A 17396-nucleotide genomic window follows, 5' to 3' on the forward strand; every position below is an offset into this window, starting at 1 on the left:
AACAGACATTAATCACTTGAGTGAAATTTATTCCTACTTATTGACTCTAGATAAAAGCTTTTACAAAAACAATATCAATTTAAACAATTCCATTGTATAATATATCTTAAATTTAATCTTTCATAATAATTTTACCAAACATAAATTTTACATTATACACTAGAGTACACTTGGTACTCCTAGTGAGAGCATATAAGTTTTATCAATTGACAGATGTCACTCTGGCATTTTAACGTTCTATTCTCAGACTCGTTCATTTGAATCCTGCACGCATGGTATGAATAACGGTCTGACGAATAACAATATTTTATAAAAAATAATCTCAAGCATTTAGAATTGTGTATCAAGTTTCATCTTCTCCAATGTATCAACATTTTTTCTTTAACATCAATGTAACCATCCTCACATAAGATGTAAGTCATGAACAATTAATATTTTTGATTTTACCTTAAAACTTATATTATTGTAGTTTCCCTGATGATGGAAATAAAAATTTTCCGAAAGCTTGGACTAACTTAAAAGAGTACTCATTTACTTGCTGCAATACCCCACTATCCAATAGTTTTTATTCTTAACTAGTCAGCAACGACTACCCTTCCTCTAATCTACAGGCATGGGTTCTACCAATCCGTTGGAACTACTTACGGAGACATGACATTGAAGGACGTGAAACTATGGTCCAAAACTAAAATGAAACTAGCCAAAGAGATTAATAGAAAAAGTTTCCTATTACAGTGCAGAAAATTCAATATTCTCCCGAATCACATCACGAATACTACCAGACCGATAGAATCCCTCTTACAAAGACAAGAAGTGTACACCAACTTCAAAGAACAAAATTACAGGTTAGGAATAAAACTTTTGAATATAGAAATTTCGTCAAATCATAAATTGATACAAAAATTGGAAAAGCTTCTGGAGTCACTAAAGAGTAATATAATATCACAAACAGGTGAATTAATTTTTCAAAATTTCATGAGCAGACAACTTAAAGCATATAACAAAATTTTCCATAGAGTCAAATTAAAGAATATCAATAAAATTAATAGTTTAAAACAAACAAATTTAGATTTAAAATTAAAATCAAATCCTAAATGGATTAAGAACATTTCGAACATACCCATCCCTGATGAGGTATCAAAGTTTCTGGCATTAGGCCCCAAATTTAGTATTGAACCATTAGTAGGTAAGGACATTTCTATCAAGAGGATTTTGGCTGATGTAGATTATATTACATCGAATATCCTAGACCAGTCTCAGAGAAATATCACTATGGCAAGGGCTTCCAACGTTATTACCAATCATATCCATAACACATCTCACCATACAACAGTGTTTCGAAATTTATTATTAAAGTCAAAAAAATTTTTGAAAGAAAACCCAAATTTAATCTTAACTTCTTCAGACAAAGGCAATATCACAGTGGTTATGGAAAAAGAACAGTATATAAATTTGTCAAATGAGATCATCCTAAATAATACATCATATACAGAATTAAATAAAGATCCAACAACCTCCATTCAAAGAAAATGTAATACCTTCATTAAAGAACTTAAAAATAGTAACTATATTGATGAAATAACAAAAAAGAAACTTACTTGCTATAATGGTATCGCTCCGAGGTTCTATGCTTTACCCAAAATACATAAACCTACACTATCGGTGAGACCTATTGTAGCCTCTATAGGTGCGCCTACTGAGGCTCTAGCCTCCCTTTTAACTGGTATTTTGACCAAAGCATATGAATATGACAATGACTACTATATAAAAGATTCATTTGAAGTAACAGAAAAATTTAATAACACTACTTTACCTCCAAACTATATCATAGCTAGTCTGGATGTAGTCTCCTTATTTAGTAACGTCTATTTAGAAGCATGTCTGAGATCAATCCATAAGAATTGGAGCAACATAAGTAATCATTGTAACATTGATGAAGAAACCTTTTCCAAATTATTAACCTTCCTTTTTAACAGCACATACTTTTCCTTCAATAACAAATTTTATAAGCAAACCTTTGGAACTCCCATGGGAGCATCTATTTCTCCAATATTAGCAACATATGTGATGGATGATGTATTGGACACAGTATTACCAGTATTATCCTTTAAACCTCATTTTTTGAAAAAATATGTAGATGATATCATAGTTTCATTGCCTCATGATGGCATCAATGAGATTCTTGACACTCTAAACAGTTACGACCCATACATTCAGTTTACGATAGAAACAGAAGATAACTTGCAGTCAGTACCATTCCTGGATACAAAGTTCATCAGAACAACAGATAACAAAGTCTTAATTGACTGGTACAGAAAACCTTGCAGCTCAGGTAGATACATGAACTACCTATCGTATCATAAACATTCGATGAAAGTGAACTTGGTCAAGCAACTGAAAAATAGAGTGCTAAAAATCTCTGACATAAGCTTCCATAGTAAAAATCTTAAAATTCTTGCTAATCTTTTCATAGAAAATTCTTATCCAATCCGTTTGATAAATAATATTTTGTTCAGTACACCAACATCTCTGGAAAACTATAATTTAACTTCCAATTTAACCCTCCCTGTCAATGACAATATAACTAGTGATGCTCCAACCCAATTCATTTTTACATCCTTACCTTTTATCAAGGAGATCACTCCCAAACTATCTAGGATTTTTCAAAATTTACCTAACATTAAAATAGCCAATAAAACGGTACTTACCATTAAATCAATCCATAGCAAAGTCAAGGACAAGGTCCCTTTAATAAACCAAGTGAATGTTGTGTATAGTATTCCGTGTCAATCATGTGACAGGATATATATTGGCCAAACTTCACGATCATTAGGTGCTAGAATTACTTCGCACAAAAGTGACTGTAGATTACATCCAGAAAGATGCTCTTTAGCAGACCATGTGAATAATTTGGACCACCTGATGAATTATAACGCAATGAAAGTATTAGCCACTGAATCAACCTCAGTTAAGAGGTCCTTTCTAGAAATGTCTTACATTTTTGAAAATAACAATTGTATGAATAAAAAAACAGACATTAATCACTTGAGTGAAATTTATTCCTACTTATTGACTCTAGATAAAAGCTTTTACAAAAACAATATCAATTTAAACAATTCCATTGTATAATATATCTTAAATTTAATCTTTCATAATAATTTTACCAAACATAAATTTTACATTATACACTAGAGTACACTTGGTACTCCTAGTGAGAGCATATAAGTTTTATCAATTGACAGATGTCACTCTGGCATTTTAACGTTCTATTCTCAGACTCGTTCATTTGAATCCTGCACGCATGGTATGAATAACGGTCTGACGAATAACAATATTTTATAAAAAATAATCTCAAGCATTTAGAATTGTGTATCAAGTTTCATCTTCTCCAATGTATCAACATTTTTTCTTTAACATCAATGTAACCATCCTCACATAAGATGTAAGTCATGAACAATTAATATTTTTGATTTTACCTTAAAACTTATATTATTGTAGTTTCCCTGATGATGGAAATAAAAATTTTCCGAAAGCTTGGACTAACTTAAAAGAGTACTCATTTACTTGCTGCAATACCCCACTATCCAATAGTTTTTATTCTTAACTAGTCAGCAACGACTACCCTTCCTCTAATCTACAGGCATGGGGTTCTACCAATCCGTTGGAACTACTTACGGAGACATGACATTGAAGGACGTGAAACTATGGTCCAAAACTAAAATGAAACTAGCCAAAGAGATTAATAGAAAAAGTTTCCTATTACAGTGCAGAAAATTCAATATTCTCCCGAATCACATCACGAATACTACCAGACCGATAGAATCCCTCTTACAAAGACAAGAAGTGTACACCAACTTCAAAGAACAAAATTACAGGTTAGGAATAAAACTTTTGAATATAGAAATTTCGTCAAATCATAAATTGATACAAAAATTGGAAAAGCTTCTGGAGTCACTAAAGAGTAATATAATATCACAAACAGGTGAATTAATTTTTCAAAATTTCATGAGCAGACAACTTAAAGCATATAACAAAATTTTCCATAGAGTCAAATTAAAGAATATCAATAAAATTAATAGTTTAAAACAAACAAATTTAGATTTAAAATTAAAATCAAATCCTAAATGGATTAAGAACATTTCGAACATACCCATCCCTGATGAGGTATCAAAGTTTCTGGCATTAGGCCCCAAATTTAGTATTGAACCATTAGTAGGTAAGGACATTTCTATCAAGAGGATTTTGGCTGATGTAGATTATATTACATCGAATATCCTAGACCAGTCTCAGAGAAATATCACTATGGCAAGGGCTTCCAACGTTATTACCAATCATATCCATAACACATCTCACCATACAACAGTGTTTCGAAATTTATTATTAAAGTCAAAAAAATTTTTGAAAGAAAACCCAAATTTAATCTTAACTTCTTCAGACAAAGGCAATATCACAGTGGTTATGGAAAAAGAACAGTATATAAATTTGTCAAATGAGATCATCCTAAATAATACATCATATACAGAATTAAATAAAGATCCAACAACCTCCATTCAAAGAAAATGTAATACCTTCATTAAAGAACTTAAAAATAGTAACTATATTGATGAAATAACAAAAAAGAAACTTACTTGCTATAATGGTATCGCTCCGAGGTTCTATGCTTTACCCAAAATACATAAACCTACACTATCGGTGAGACCTATTGTAGCCTCTATAGGTGCGCCTACTGAGGCTCTAGCCTCCCTTTTAACTGGTATTTTGACCAAAGCATATGAATATGACAATGACTACTATATAAAAGATTCATTTGAAGTAACAGAAAAATTTAATAACACTACTTTACCTCCAAACTATATCATAGCTAGTCTGGATGTAGTCTCCTTATTTAGTAACGTCTATTTAGAAGCATGTCTGAGATCAATCCATAAGAATTGGAGCAACATAAGTAATCATTGTAACATTGATGAAGAAACCTTTTCCAAATTATTAACCTTCCTTTTTAACAGCACATACTTTTCCTTCAATAACAAATTTTATAAGCAAACCTTTGGAACTCCCATGGGAGCATCTATTTCTCCAATATTAGCAACATATGTGATGGATGATGTATTGGACACAGTATTACCAGTATTATCCTTTAAACCTCATTTTTTGAAAAAATATGTAGATGATATCATAGTTTCATTGCCTCATGATGGCATCAATGAGATTCTTGACACTCTAAACAGTTACGACCCATACATTCAGTTTACGATAGAAACAGAAGATAACTTGCAGTCAGTACCATTCCTGGATACAAAGTTCATCAGAACAACAGATAACAAAGTCTTAATTGACTGGTACAGAAAACCTTGCAGCTCAGGTAGATACATGAACTACCTATCGTATCATAAACATTCGATGAAAGTGAACTTGGTCAAGCAACTGAAAAATAGAGTGCTAAAAATCTCTGACATAAGCTTCCATAGTAAAAATCTTAAAATTCTTGCTAATCTTTTCATAGAAAATTCTTATCCAATCCGTTTGATAAATAATATTTTGTTCAGTACACCAACATCTCTGGAAAACTATAATTTAACTTCCAATTTAACCCTCCCTGTCAATGACAATATAACTAGTGATGCTCCAACCCAATTCATTTTTACATCCTTACCTTTTATCAAGGAGATCACTCCCAAACTATCTAGGATTTTTCAAAATTTACCTAACATTAAAATAGCCAATAAAACGGTACTTACCATTAAATCAATCCATAGCAAAGTCAAGGACAAGGTCCCTTTAATAAACCAAGTGAATGTTGTGTATAGTATTCCGTGTCAATCATGTGACAGGATATATATTGGCCAAACTTCACGATCATTAGGTGCTAGAATTACTTCGCACAAAAGTGACTGTAGATTACATCCAGAAAGATGCTCTTTAGCAGACCATGTGAATAATTTGGACCACCTGATGAATTATAACGCAATGAAAGTATTAGCCACTGAATCAACCTCAGTTAAGAGGTCCTTTCTAGAAATGTCTTACATTTTTGAAAATAACAATTGTATGAATAAAAAAACAGACATTAATCACTTGAGTGAAATTTATTCCTACTTATTGACTCTAGATAAAAGCTTTTACAAAAACAATATCAATTTAAACAATTCCATTGTATAATATATCTTAAATTTAATCTTTCATAATAATTTTACCAAACATAAATTTTACATTATACACTAGAGTACACTTGGTACTCCTAGTGAGAGCATATAAGTTTTATCAATTGACAGATGTCACTCTGGCATTTTAACGTTCTATTCTCAGACTCGTTCATTTGAATCCTGCACGCATGGTATGAATAACGGTCTGACGAATAACAATATTTTATAAAAAATAATCTCAAGCATTTAGAATTGTGTATCAAGTTTCATCTTCTCCAATGTATCAACATTTTTTCTTTAACATCAATGTAACCATCCTCACATAAGATGTAAGTCATGAACAATTAATATTTTTGATTTTACCTTAAAACTTATATTATTGTAGTTTCCCTGATGATGGAAATAAAAATTTTCCGAAAGCTTGGACTAACTTAAAAGAGTACTCATTTACTTGCTGCAATACCCCACTATCCAATAGTTTTTATATATATATATATATATATATATATATATATATATATATATATATAACCTATCAAATGGTAGGATTCAATTTCTGACCATGCTACGGAGAAATCACAACATGAGCAGACTTTGCTCTTCCATCCAACCAAATTTCGTTTCGGAGGTCCGATCCTGCTCCATGACAACGCCCGTCCGTGCGTTCATCAACACTACCGTTGCCAAATTCCTGGTTAAAATTCGACTGTTTCGGCAGCGCTTTGAATGATTTCGAATTCGTAGCGAAAAATTGGCCGAAAATCGCTTATCGACATTACATAGTATTCAACAGAGACAGAAAATTTAAATTTGAAAAAAAATTACAGCATCAATTCTCTATCGATCAGTATTAATTACGACACAGTATAATAAATATTTATTGAGATATGGAGCTACAAAAACACATGACATTAAAACGGACAAGACTTTTGAAACAACGTAATAATTCCAAAGATATATTTACCTCGCAATTCTACCGATATGTCGAGTTTTACAATGATAATCTAATGTTTCCTTTTCATTTTGAAATACTTATATCGAATCATTTACCTTTAATTGTTTTTTATTTCATCACTTGAATGTCACAGGGACGCTGCATGCAGAAGAGATGGCCTATATTTGGACAAGAAATGATTTACCAGAACCAAATAACAGAGACAAATTGATGTCGACACGCATGGTCAAGTTGTGGACCAACTTTGCGAAAACGGGGTTAGTATTTGTTAGTGGTCTGAACATCATAATATACAGGGTTTTTCATAACTGTAGTACGAAACTTCAGAGGGTGATTTTAAGAAACAAAATCCTATGAATATTTGCCTGGAAATGCTTCGTTTCTAAGATATAGGGCGTTGAAGTTTGAAGAAAAAACTCTATTTGGTTGAAAATTGCTACAGTTATCTGAAGTGATAAGGCGCTTATTTAGTTCCAACTAGATTGAAATTATCAGGTCTAGTTAAATCTCAGTGGGTATCAACAGCCAACAATTTTGGGAAAAAATGTACGCCATTGACTTGTTGTATTTTATATTTTTTGAGATTGAGCTACTAAAAATACAACTTTTTCGTCGCTTGGGTTCTCTTCATATCAAGCTTCGTTTTCGAAAAAAAAACACTCCTAAAAATTATCCATGGTCTGATTAGAATAAATCGAATAGAAAAAATTTCTCATCCTACATTGGTAGAAAAAAATTTAAAACAATTATTCAATATTTTATTAATACTCCATCTAATATCATCAACATCAGAGAGAACAATAAAGCTGAAAATCCAAATTTCAAATACTTTTCCATTCCTTATGTCCCTGAATTGTCCAGCAAAATCATAAACGTATTTAAACAAGAACAGAATATAAAAATTTCACAAAGGAAAGTTAAACCCTTAACTAAACTACATTCAAAATTGAAAGATGAAGATCCGTTATTTGAAAAGTCACATGTAGTTTACGAAATTCCCTGCAACAATTGTGATAAGATATATATAGGTCAAACAAAAAACAATTTAAAAACCCGCATAGCTCTTCATAAAAGTAATTGTAAAAATTTATCTAGAACATGTTGTGTGCACTCACACAACATGTTCTAGATAATGATCATTCAGCCAATTATACTAACACCAAAATTCTCCATTTCGAACCAGATTCAATTCAAATAAAAGGCAATTTCTGGAAATGGCTGAGATCAAAATTAAAGAAAACAATATCAACAAAAAGACAGACATCGACAACCTCAGCAAAATTTATTCATTTTTACTAACAAAAAATATAAATCTGAATACATCCTGTAATATTAACACAGTATAAATCCCCATAATGAACGATAATAAAAAATTTGAAAAAGTATTTCACATTATTCAATGTCAAAAAGTTGTCATTTTGATGTTGAAGACTTCTTTCAAAATTGAAATTTCCAAATTGAATATTCTCACATAGCACAGGTATTCTGTTTTATCCGTTATTATGTTTTATATATATATATATATATATATATATATATATATATATATATATATATATATTTATTTATTATGTCCTTTTTATATTACAGCCCTCGATAAAGCTAATAAACATTAGCGAAAGCTCGGGCAGCTAAAAAAAGTAAATATTTATTCTAATCAGACCGAATCCCCGAAAAACTACTATTCTATATATATATATATATATATATATATATATATATATATATATATATATAATATATATATATATATATATATATATATATATATATATATATATAAATATATATATATATATATATATATATATATATATATATATATACATATATATATATATGTGTTTTGATTTGTACTTGTTCCTCGATAAGTGATTTATGACTGTTGAATTTATGGATGTTCAAGTTTTCCCAAGAAAAAACTGATCCAAAGGTACAATGAGCACAAAAAGGCATACATAAATCCAACAGTATATAAATCAAACCTTGCAACACACGCCATACAAAACAAACATAATTCCCCCCCACCAGAGAACATAAAACTAATAAAACAAATCAACAAGGGAAACCGCATGGACATTTGGGAAAACTTGAACATCCATAAATTCAACAGTCATAAATCACTTATCGAGGGACAAGTACAAATCAAAACACAACAAGATCTCACATTCAATATATTAAACAAAACCATACACATTCCTAGAGAAGATCTAACACGAAGAAGAGTACCTGATGCAGAACAAATACAGGCAAATTTACCTAAAGTACCTGAAATACCTGAGTTAAGACGCTCTGACCGTATAAAGAGACAGACAACAGGATGACTAGTTCAGTTTGAGGAGTGCCAGATGATGACAGTACTACCAACTGTCGAAAGCGCTCGCAGATAATTAATAGAAGATATAAAGCTTCAAATCCTTTATGTAGAATTTAATATTGAAATACTCAAAATAAAGGAAATCATGATATGCAAAGTGGCTTCAAATTTTTTCTAGAAAACGAAACTAGATATGAAGGAAACACAAACGACGAAAAAGTTATATTTTCAATCGATCAATCTATAAACATAAAAAACTACAAGTCAGTGGCGTACTTTTTTTTCCAATATTGTACGCTGTGGAACCCACCGAGACTCCACTGGACCTAATAATTTCAATCTAGTTAGGGCTAAATGAGCGCTCTATTACTTCAAATAACTGTAGTAAATTTCAACCGAATCGGTGTAAAAATATTTATGGTATTTTATAGCTACTGTTATTTTTGTTAAACTTCAACGCTCTGTATCTCAGAAACTTATCAACTCTGAACATATGTTCATGAGAACTTTTTTTCTTAAAACGACCCTCTGAAATTTCGTAACATAGTTAGGAAACACCCTGTATATTATAATTGAATTGCTAACGAATCAATATAAATATGATTGTTTATTGTAGACTCAGGGAGATATTAACTACGTGAAGTCCGCTACACTCATGAAACGTTTTGAATAATATGAATAACTTTTGGGAATCAAAGGTTTCTTTTGGCTTTCTACTTCTCCATTTTCATACAAAAAAATGTGGGAGTCTTCCGAAGAAAGAAAGATTCAGTCTGAGATGGTTTTTAAAAATCATTTTATTTCAGGAATCCAACACCAAACCAAGAGAGTATTACTGAAAATATTATTTGGCCAACAGTTTCAGACAGCATGACTTACTTGGATATTGGTAGAACTTTCAGCGTGAAACAAAATTTCAAAAATGAATCTATGGCTTTCTGGAATTACATTTATAACAACTATGGCACTCCACCATACGATACGTATTGAAGACAAGAACTAACAATATAAATGAAATTGCATTTCATGAAGCGTCATATTTTCAAAGATGAATATTCTGAAATAAATGTACTATAACATCATTGGAATTATTTAGAACATAGTCATAGATCAAGGGTATTCTAGTTTCGAATGAATGATGGAAATCTGGGTCTCCAGATGTCCATCTCTGGTCAAATTTAAGAACCTATCAGACACATAAAGAATACCATGCTATGTTTTGGAAAGTTGAAAATCATTTATGTAAATTCTCTCTAGAAAATAGATATCATTCATTCTACATTCATCCTATATCATACACACAAATATTGGAAATGATGTCGTGGTAGTAGAGTACCAGAAAAAATTTTTACGCTATACCATTCATTATTTCTTTTTTGGGAATGAAGCGCCAACCCTCGAATCCATTAGGACAAAGGTAATGGATAATGATCTCATTTCAAAAATGAGCAAAGACAAGTTAGGAAAAATAATAAAACTTAAAATTTATATGTGCTAAACGATCACGTACATGTCTTGATAGAAAGAGAAGATATAGTCTCATGGCACCGGGGATATCTTCGCTCTATTAGAGAAATGCGTTCTGCTCACAAAAATATTTATTATCTGGACGAAACGTGGGTGAATGCTGGTCACACAGTATCTAAGATCTGGCAAAATACTACTGTAACTAGTTATCGTCAAGCATTTGTGGACGGTTTATCAACAGGGTTACGCTAAATGCACACACACCGATTTTGGACGGCCGACTTTGTACTGGTCGTCCAAATTCCAATAGTGAACCACATGTGGGAACGGTACATTGCACACATGCCTACCGGTGATCGTCACCGGTAAAATACCGGTGAGCAGCCGTCCACTGCCACTGTATCGCCAGCAGTACCGGGAAGTAGTGGCGTACATGACTGAATACACTTTTGCATACTCACCGGTTTTTTACCGACCATTCCAGTCTCGAATGCTCGGTGAAATTGTAGTTACTAGGCATAAACTTCGTTTTGGTAGTGCGTGCTAATTACGACAACAAAGCAACTGATTGTTTGACCGATAAAAATTCGGTGAGTTTGCAAGCACCCGCTACCAATAAAATATCGGCCGATTTTGGACGGCCGACTTTGTACTGGTCGTCCAAATTCCAATAGTGAACCACATGTGGGAGCGGCACACACGCCGACCGGTGACCGTCGCCGGTAAAATACCGGTGAGCAGCCGTCCACTGCCACTGTATCGCCGGCAGTACCGGGAAGTAGTGGCGTACATGACTGAATACACTTTTGCATACTCACCGGTTTTTTACCGACCATTCCAGTCTCGAATGCTCGGTGAAATTGTAGTTACTAGGCATAAACTTCGTTTTGGTAGTGCGTGCTAATTACGACAACAAAGCAACTGATTGTTTGACCGATAAAAATTCGGTGAGTTTGCAAGCACCCGCTACCAATAAAATATCGGCCGATTTTGGACGGCCGACTTTGTACTGGTCGTCCAAATTCCAATAGTGAACCACATGTGGGAGCGGCACACACGCCGACCGGTGACCGTCGCCGGTAAAATACCGGTGAGCAGCCGTCCACTGCCACTGTATCGCCGGCAGTACCGGGAAGTAGTGGCGTACATGACTGAATACACTTTTGCATACTCACCGGTTTTTTACCGACCATTCCAGTCTCGAATGCTCGGTGAAATTGTAGTTACTAGGCATAAACTTCGTTTTGGTAGTGCGTGCTAATTACGACAACAAAGCAACTGATTGTTTGACCGATAAAAATTCGGTGAGTGTGCATGCACTCGCTACCAATAAAATATCGGCCGATTTTATACTGGCCGTCCAAAATCGGTGTGTGTGCAACTAGCGTTACGCGGACCAACGGGTAAAGGGCAACGACTAATTGTCGCCCATAAAGATAGCGAGAGTGGCTTTTCAGACGATAGTGCACTAATTTATCAAAAAAAAAACGGAGGATTATCACGGAGACATGGACGCCCAACGCTTCAAAAGGTCACATAATTTCACTGAATGTCAGTACAAACGGCTTATCATTCTGTATATAAAAAAATTTCATAGAAAATAAGTTGCTTGATCTATTTATTCAGGTGATTCTTTTCAATTTTTTTCACACCTAGGGATGAAACAACCCCCGGTATAGGGTCAACTTGAAAGTAGATGGTAAATAGAACCTAAATCCGAATTGTTGTGCAAATCTGTGCTGTTTGCCGAATTTATACATTATCGTCGTATTTTACCTTCAATGATGGTAATGAAAGAAGATTGATTGCGAAAACACCCGGTAAATGTGCCCAGTTGGAATGACAATCTCTTGATTTGCAGAGGCAAAGGCGTAGGTAGGTTCTTGATTTTTTTTTATAGAAATTCAATTATAAGTGCCAAAAAAGGTTACTGAATCAAAAGTTCTTATTTGGGCGCCATCTATAGAAGCTTCTAGAAATACTGTACTCCTGTACACTTCACTTGATAGTTTTACTAGGGTTTTGCATCCCCAACCTTCAAATGAATTAATTGACAAAAATACTAAATCAATATTGAAAATGAATGGTTACTGAATAAAGAAACTAGAGTGTCAATGTTCTGAAATTTTCTACTCTTTCCATTCAAAAATTAAAAAAGAAAGTAATACAAATCATAAAGATATGAAACAACAAAAATTAATTGGAGCTCCAGGGCGACCTCATTGATTCCAGTGGTGCATTTGCTTATTCAGCTGCAAGAAAACCCGGAAAAGTCTGCAGCACCACATCATCTGAAGATCTTCATCTGCCAATGTTCCCTCTTTCATAAAACAAAATGTAGGGCTCCAATAAATTCAAGATGTCGCCAGAACACTTAGTGACACGACTAACGTCAAAATTAAACCAGTCCGTTTCGTCTTTGACCAAGGCGTATTATTGACCAGATACAACGCCAGAACCAGAGTGAACAATGACTGCATGAAAATTATAAGAATGGTCTGCTAAATTGAAGTGCTTTGCACGGACTGGTTATCAGTCATATTAGGAAATGCTAGTCGAAGTTCCAGAAAATCACATACGTTTTTGCTTCCTCTTGAACATTTACTACAAAGTAAACAAGTGAGGATTTTTTCAGCAAAAAAGATCTACAAACACAAGACGACATAGACTGTACGGAATCATTCAATCCACAGCGGTCAGGAGTATTGATTCTGCTATTTTTTTGCTCACGAACAGAATTCAAGAAGAACCCCAAGAATTCAGAGCAATCCTCTTGTTGTCCTAACGAGTATCTAGTGGACTTCAAAGACTCCAGTTGGTGAGAAAGATGATACATTCTTCCGAAACTGCAACTACATGAACAATTGTTTGATCCTCTGAGTGATGGAGAATTTCGTAGAGGGATCGATTTGGCTCTTGCTTTATGAAGCTCTTCCACTGAAAGGTAACCAGAACCACGAGGACTGCAGCTGGGTGCAAGACTGACTTAAGTCCATTGACCGCACTGAAAAAAGAATCAATCACCTGCGAATTAACCTTGATAGGAGACTCATGAATATATACGTATCTGAGCTTGTTTCGAAGAGATTTTAGTTCCGTACTGAAATGAGGGCTATGCATGATCTCGTCAAAATTATGTGAATGAGGAATAGTTCAAAATACCGAAGCAGCATTACCAAGTTGAATAGCAATACTAATTCTTAAAATATGACTGAGTACAGGGTCTTGTTCTAGGGTTTGATGCGCTTGACCTTACACCATCTGATCGAAATCCTATTTCCAGAAACCATCAAGGAAACTCAAGGCTGTTGTTTCCCCCTCCTCCTACTATACTCCTCTGATTCTTGAGATCCGGAATTCCGGCAGTCTCCAGCAGTAGCCATTTCATACCTATATTTTACAGTATTTACAGTGTAGCCAGGCATGATCCGGACCAGATATATAATCATCTTTTGAATTAATATGTGTAAATACCTCAAAAGATTGAATTTATTCTTATGGATGATTCTCATGAATTTCACTCGAATCGCCAGTATGTGTTCTCTATACGAAGCCATGCACAAAAAAATCATATCAACCTTCATACATAGAATCGGTATCGATTCAAAGTTCAGACATATACACAAAACCCACCTATTCTAAGTAAGACATGACTAAAAGTAGGTTTATCTCTCTGATTACCTCACTTCTCACCCTACTTTACACTACACTATGAAAATAAACTATTAATTGACGCCTATTTGTATACATAACCAACCGAACATGATAATGATTTATATGGAGTACTAGTGTAGACTGTTCAGAAGATTCCCAGATCTGTGAAAATATAAAATAGGAATTAGAATAATTGGTATGTTACAATTTACAATTTGAAATAGGCAGAAAGGTTTTTTTGTGTTCAGATTGTCTCGCAAACAGCATAAAATGAAAAGTGGAGAAATTAAAAGTTACATGCTAGTAGACTTTAATAATAACAAATAGGGTAGAGAGTTTCATAGAAGTTTGTGCTTGATGACTGGCCTTTATGATGGTGAAATTATCTATTTTCGATTAATTTGTATGTCCACCTTGTTAATATTCCACGTTTCATTGATGAATATTGTTTTTTATGTGATTCTGCTGCTTGTTTGAATATATTCTACTTTTGAAGATGAAAAACTCATTTCTAGCATCTTATTGCGACTTTATACAAGAATTGAGTGTTTCAATTCTGAGATTATCCAAGAATATTCTAATGAGGGTTTGAATACAAACATTTTAAACAGAAACTTCTAGAGGCCTACATGAGGACGAACGTTTTCCATGTGAATGAAATTTTATTAAAACTATTTCATATATTTAGTTGTGTAGGGTTTCTATTTCAATTCCACAACAAATGTTCAAACTGAATAGGAGAAGTGATTTCCGTGTAATTCAATGGTCATATTTTTGAAAATAGTTGATTTCTCATCCACGTTGTATCTGAAAGAAACATCTGAGCGTGATCTATATATATATATATATATATATATATATATATATATATATATATATATATATATATATTTGTAAATATTTTATATTGATGTTAATTATTTTCTTCTTTTCTTCGGACAGGGACTTACATTTTTGTGAGTTCCTTCTTTTGTATGAACTAGTCCCTCTTAAAAAATATTTCCATTTCAATTTAAGCATCCATTTCATTCAACCATCACAATTTTGATCAAGAACATTTGCAGCGACACACTTTTCTTGTTTTCTGTTCGTGACTTTTTGTTCTCTTATCTTGATTTTTGGTTATTGGAATTTGACTCCGATCACTATGATCACTTTCTTTGGATACAGATACCCCAGTTGTCCCAATATGAAATATTGAGCTCATCAATGACCAATATTTGAAATTAAGTGTTTATGTAGTTACTTAGTTTGCCCGAGTTTTAAAAAAATCATCGTTTATTTTTATTTTTCTTGGATTTCTATTATGCGGTTATGGCACGTTCTAAAAAAGTTGAGATACGTTTAATTTATTTCTTATTTTACTCGAAAAATCGAAAGCACTTGAGTCGGTCCTGCTCTGAAGTGCAAGGCAAAGCTTATAGTACGGGAGCTAGCAACAATAATTTTAGAACAGTCGGGTTTTTGATATGCTGTCTTTCTCGCTCTTTTGGTTAGAGTCCGGGCTACCTGGCTGGCGGTAGTGGTTGCGTTTATTAATGTCCATCTTACATGCACAGGTGAAAATCCTTAACTTCAAAAGAATTTTTTAAAGCATAATTTTTAATTTTTCGCCTTTAGATAGATCCACCAGACATCAATTTTTCATTTCCAGGCATTTTCGTTGTTGTTAATTCGTTGACGTTAATTCGATTGTAAAGTATTAAATATAAATAAAAAAGTAATGAAAAGTATTGCGGTAAAATTCTTGTGGTTAGAGAGAGACAGTTCAAAGTGCAAGAGAGATAGAAAGCGACAGCAGCGTATCAGCTAGTGTATAGCAGAAAATTTTAAGAATGAGACAGGAAATGATTGCAAAAATACATTACTTACACTTGTTCTTGTAAATACAAGTTGGAATGAAAAAAATTCAACATAAAAATGAAAATATAATTAAAATAAGCATAAATTGAAAAGAATGGAATGAAAACTATATCAAGGAAGGTTCAAAAATTACATTTTTCAATTAAAAAAGTACTGACGTGAATTACGAATATATAATGCAATGTTTTAGATTATTTTTTAAATTAAAATATCTTTAGTGTATAATAGTGTCACAAAAAAAGAGGCACCTTCATAATCATCATCATCTCCCCTCTCACTGTCAGAATTATTTTATTATCGTCTTGGGAATTGTCAATATTCCATCATCTGTAACAAAAAAATCAAAATTCCTGTAATTGTTTTTGTTCGTTATAAAATAATTCAGTTTTTATTGATTAATGATACTTACTTTGAATAATAACATCTGCAACTGTGGAAGGTAATAATTGCTATCCCACAAACCAGACAAAATCATATTTATCATCGGATGTTGTGTGATGAATTAAACTCGAAGCACTAACCTCACAATTTCACTGTTTATGTTTCCCGCAACAGTTTCACTGAAATTTGCAAGTGTATTTAATGGCAAAGTATGTGAAGTAGATTTACTGATACTATCTATTTCAGTCGATGGATCACGGTATTTTGCCATTAAAGCTGTGAAACTTCTGTAACATTGTCTGTGATATCCATCTGTTTCATTTATTTCAGTAGGCAACTCGATGTCACTGTACTTTAATTTATATTTTGAACGTATATTCAAAACTTCCTGGAATCTCTTCAGTTTATCAACCACGAAAAGTATGATTTGGTCTTTACGTCCTTTATAGAAAACAAATTTCATTTTATCACTGGCCATTATAACAAAATTGATAAATAAAACATCACAAATAACGAAAACACAAAACAAACATGTGACTTTAGACTGACGCCATGTTATCCATTTGCCGATGCGCTGTTGTCGCTTTCTATCTGTCTTGCACTTCAAACTGTCTCT

The 17396-nt window shown here is 33.0% G+C and overlaps 2 protein-coding genes and 1 long non-coding RNA gene across 4 annotated transcripts in view; 2 read left to right on the forward strand and 1 right to left on the reverse strand.

Moving 5' to 3' along the window:
- The window catches only part of LOC111512274 (carboxylesterase 1E), a 52173-nt gene extending 41616 nt beyond the window's left edge, over positions 1-10557 (forward strand). Inside the window, exons 10-11 of the mRNA XM_023168378.2 lie at positions 7232-7355; positions 10222-10557. Of these exons, the coding sequence (XP_023024146.2) occupies positions 7232-7355; positions 10222-10405 (308 nt within the window). The 3' untranslated portion in view covers positions 10406-10557. The remainder of the gene's footprint in view (positions 1-7231; positions 7356-10221) is intronic.
- The window catches only part of LOC111516143 (uncharacterized), a 752250-nt gene that overhangs the window by 591481 nt on the left and 143373 nt on the right, over positions 1-17396 (reverse strand). The window lies entirely within an intron of this gene.
- Positions 490-3759, forward strand: LOC141486542 (uncharacterized). Its single transcript, XR_012467908.1, has 2 exons — positions 490-845; positions 3641-3759. It is a non-coding gene; the product is annotated as an uncharacterized lncRNA (long non-coding RNA).

Source organism: Leptinotarsa decemlineata, unplaced genomic scaffold (assembly GCF_025532065.1).
Source record: "Leptinotarsa decemlineata unplaced genomic scaffold, Ldec_3_MD MMD2_tig00026358_RagTag_RagTag, whole genome shotgun sequence".
Classification (NCBI taxonomy): Eukaryota; Metazoa; Arthropoda; class Insecta; order Coleoptera; family Chrysomelidae; genus Leptinotarsa; species Leptinotarsa decemlineata.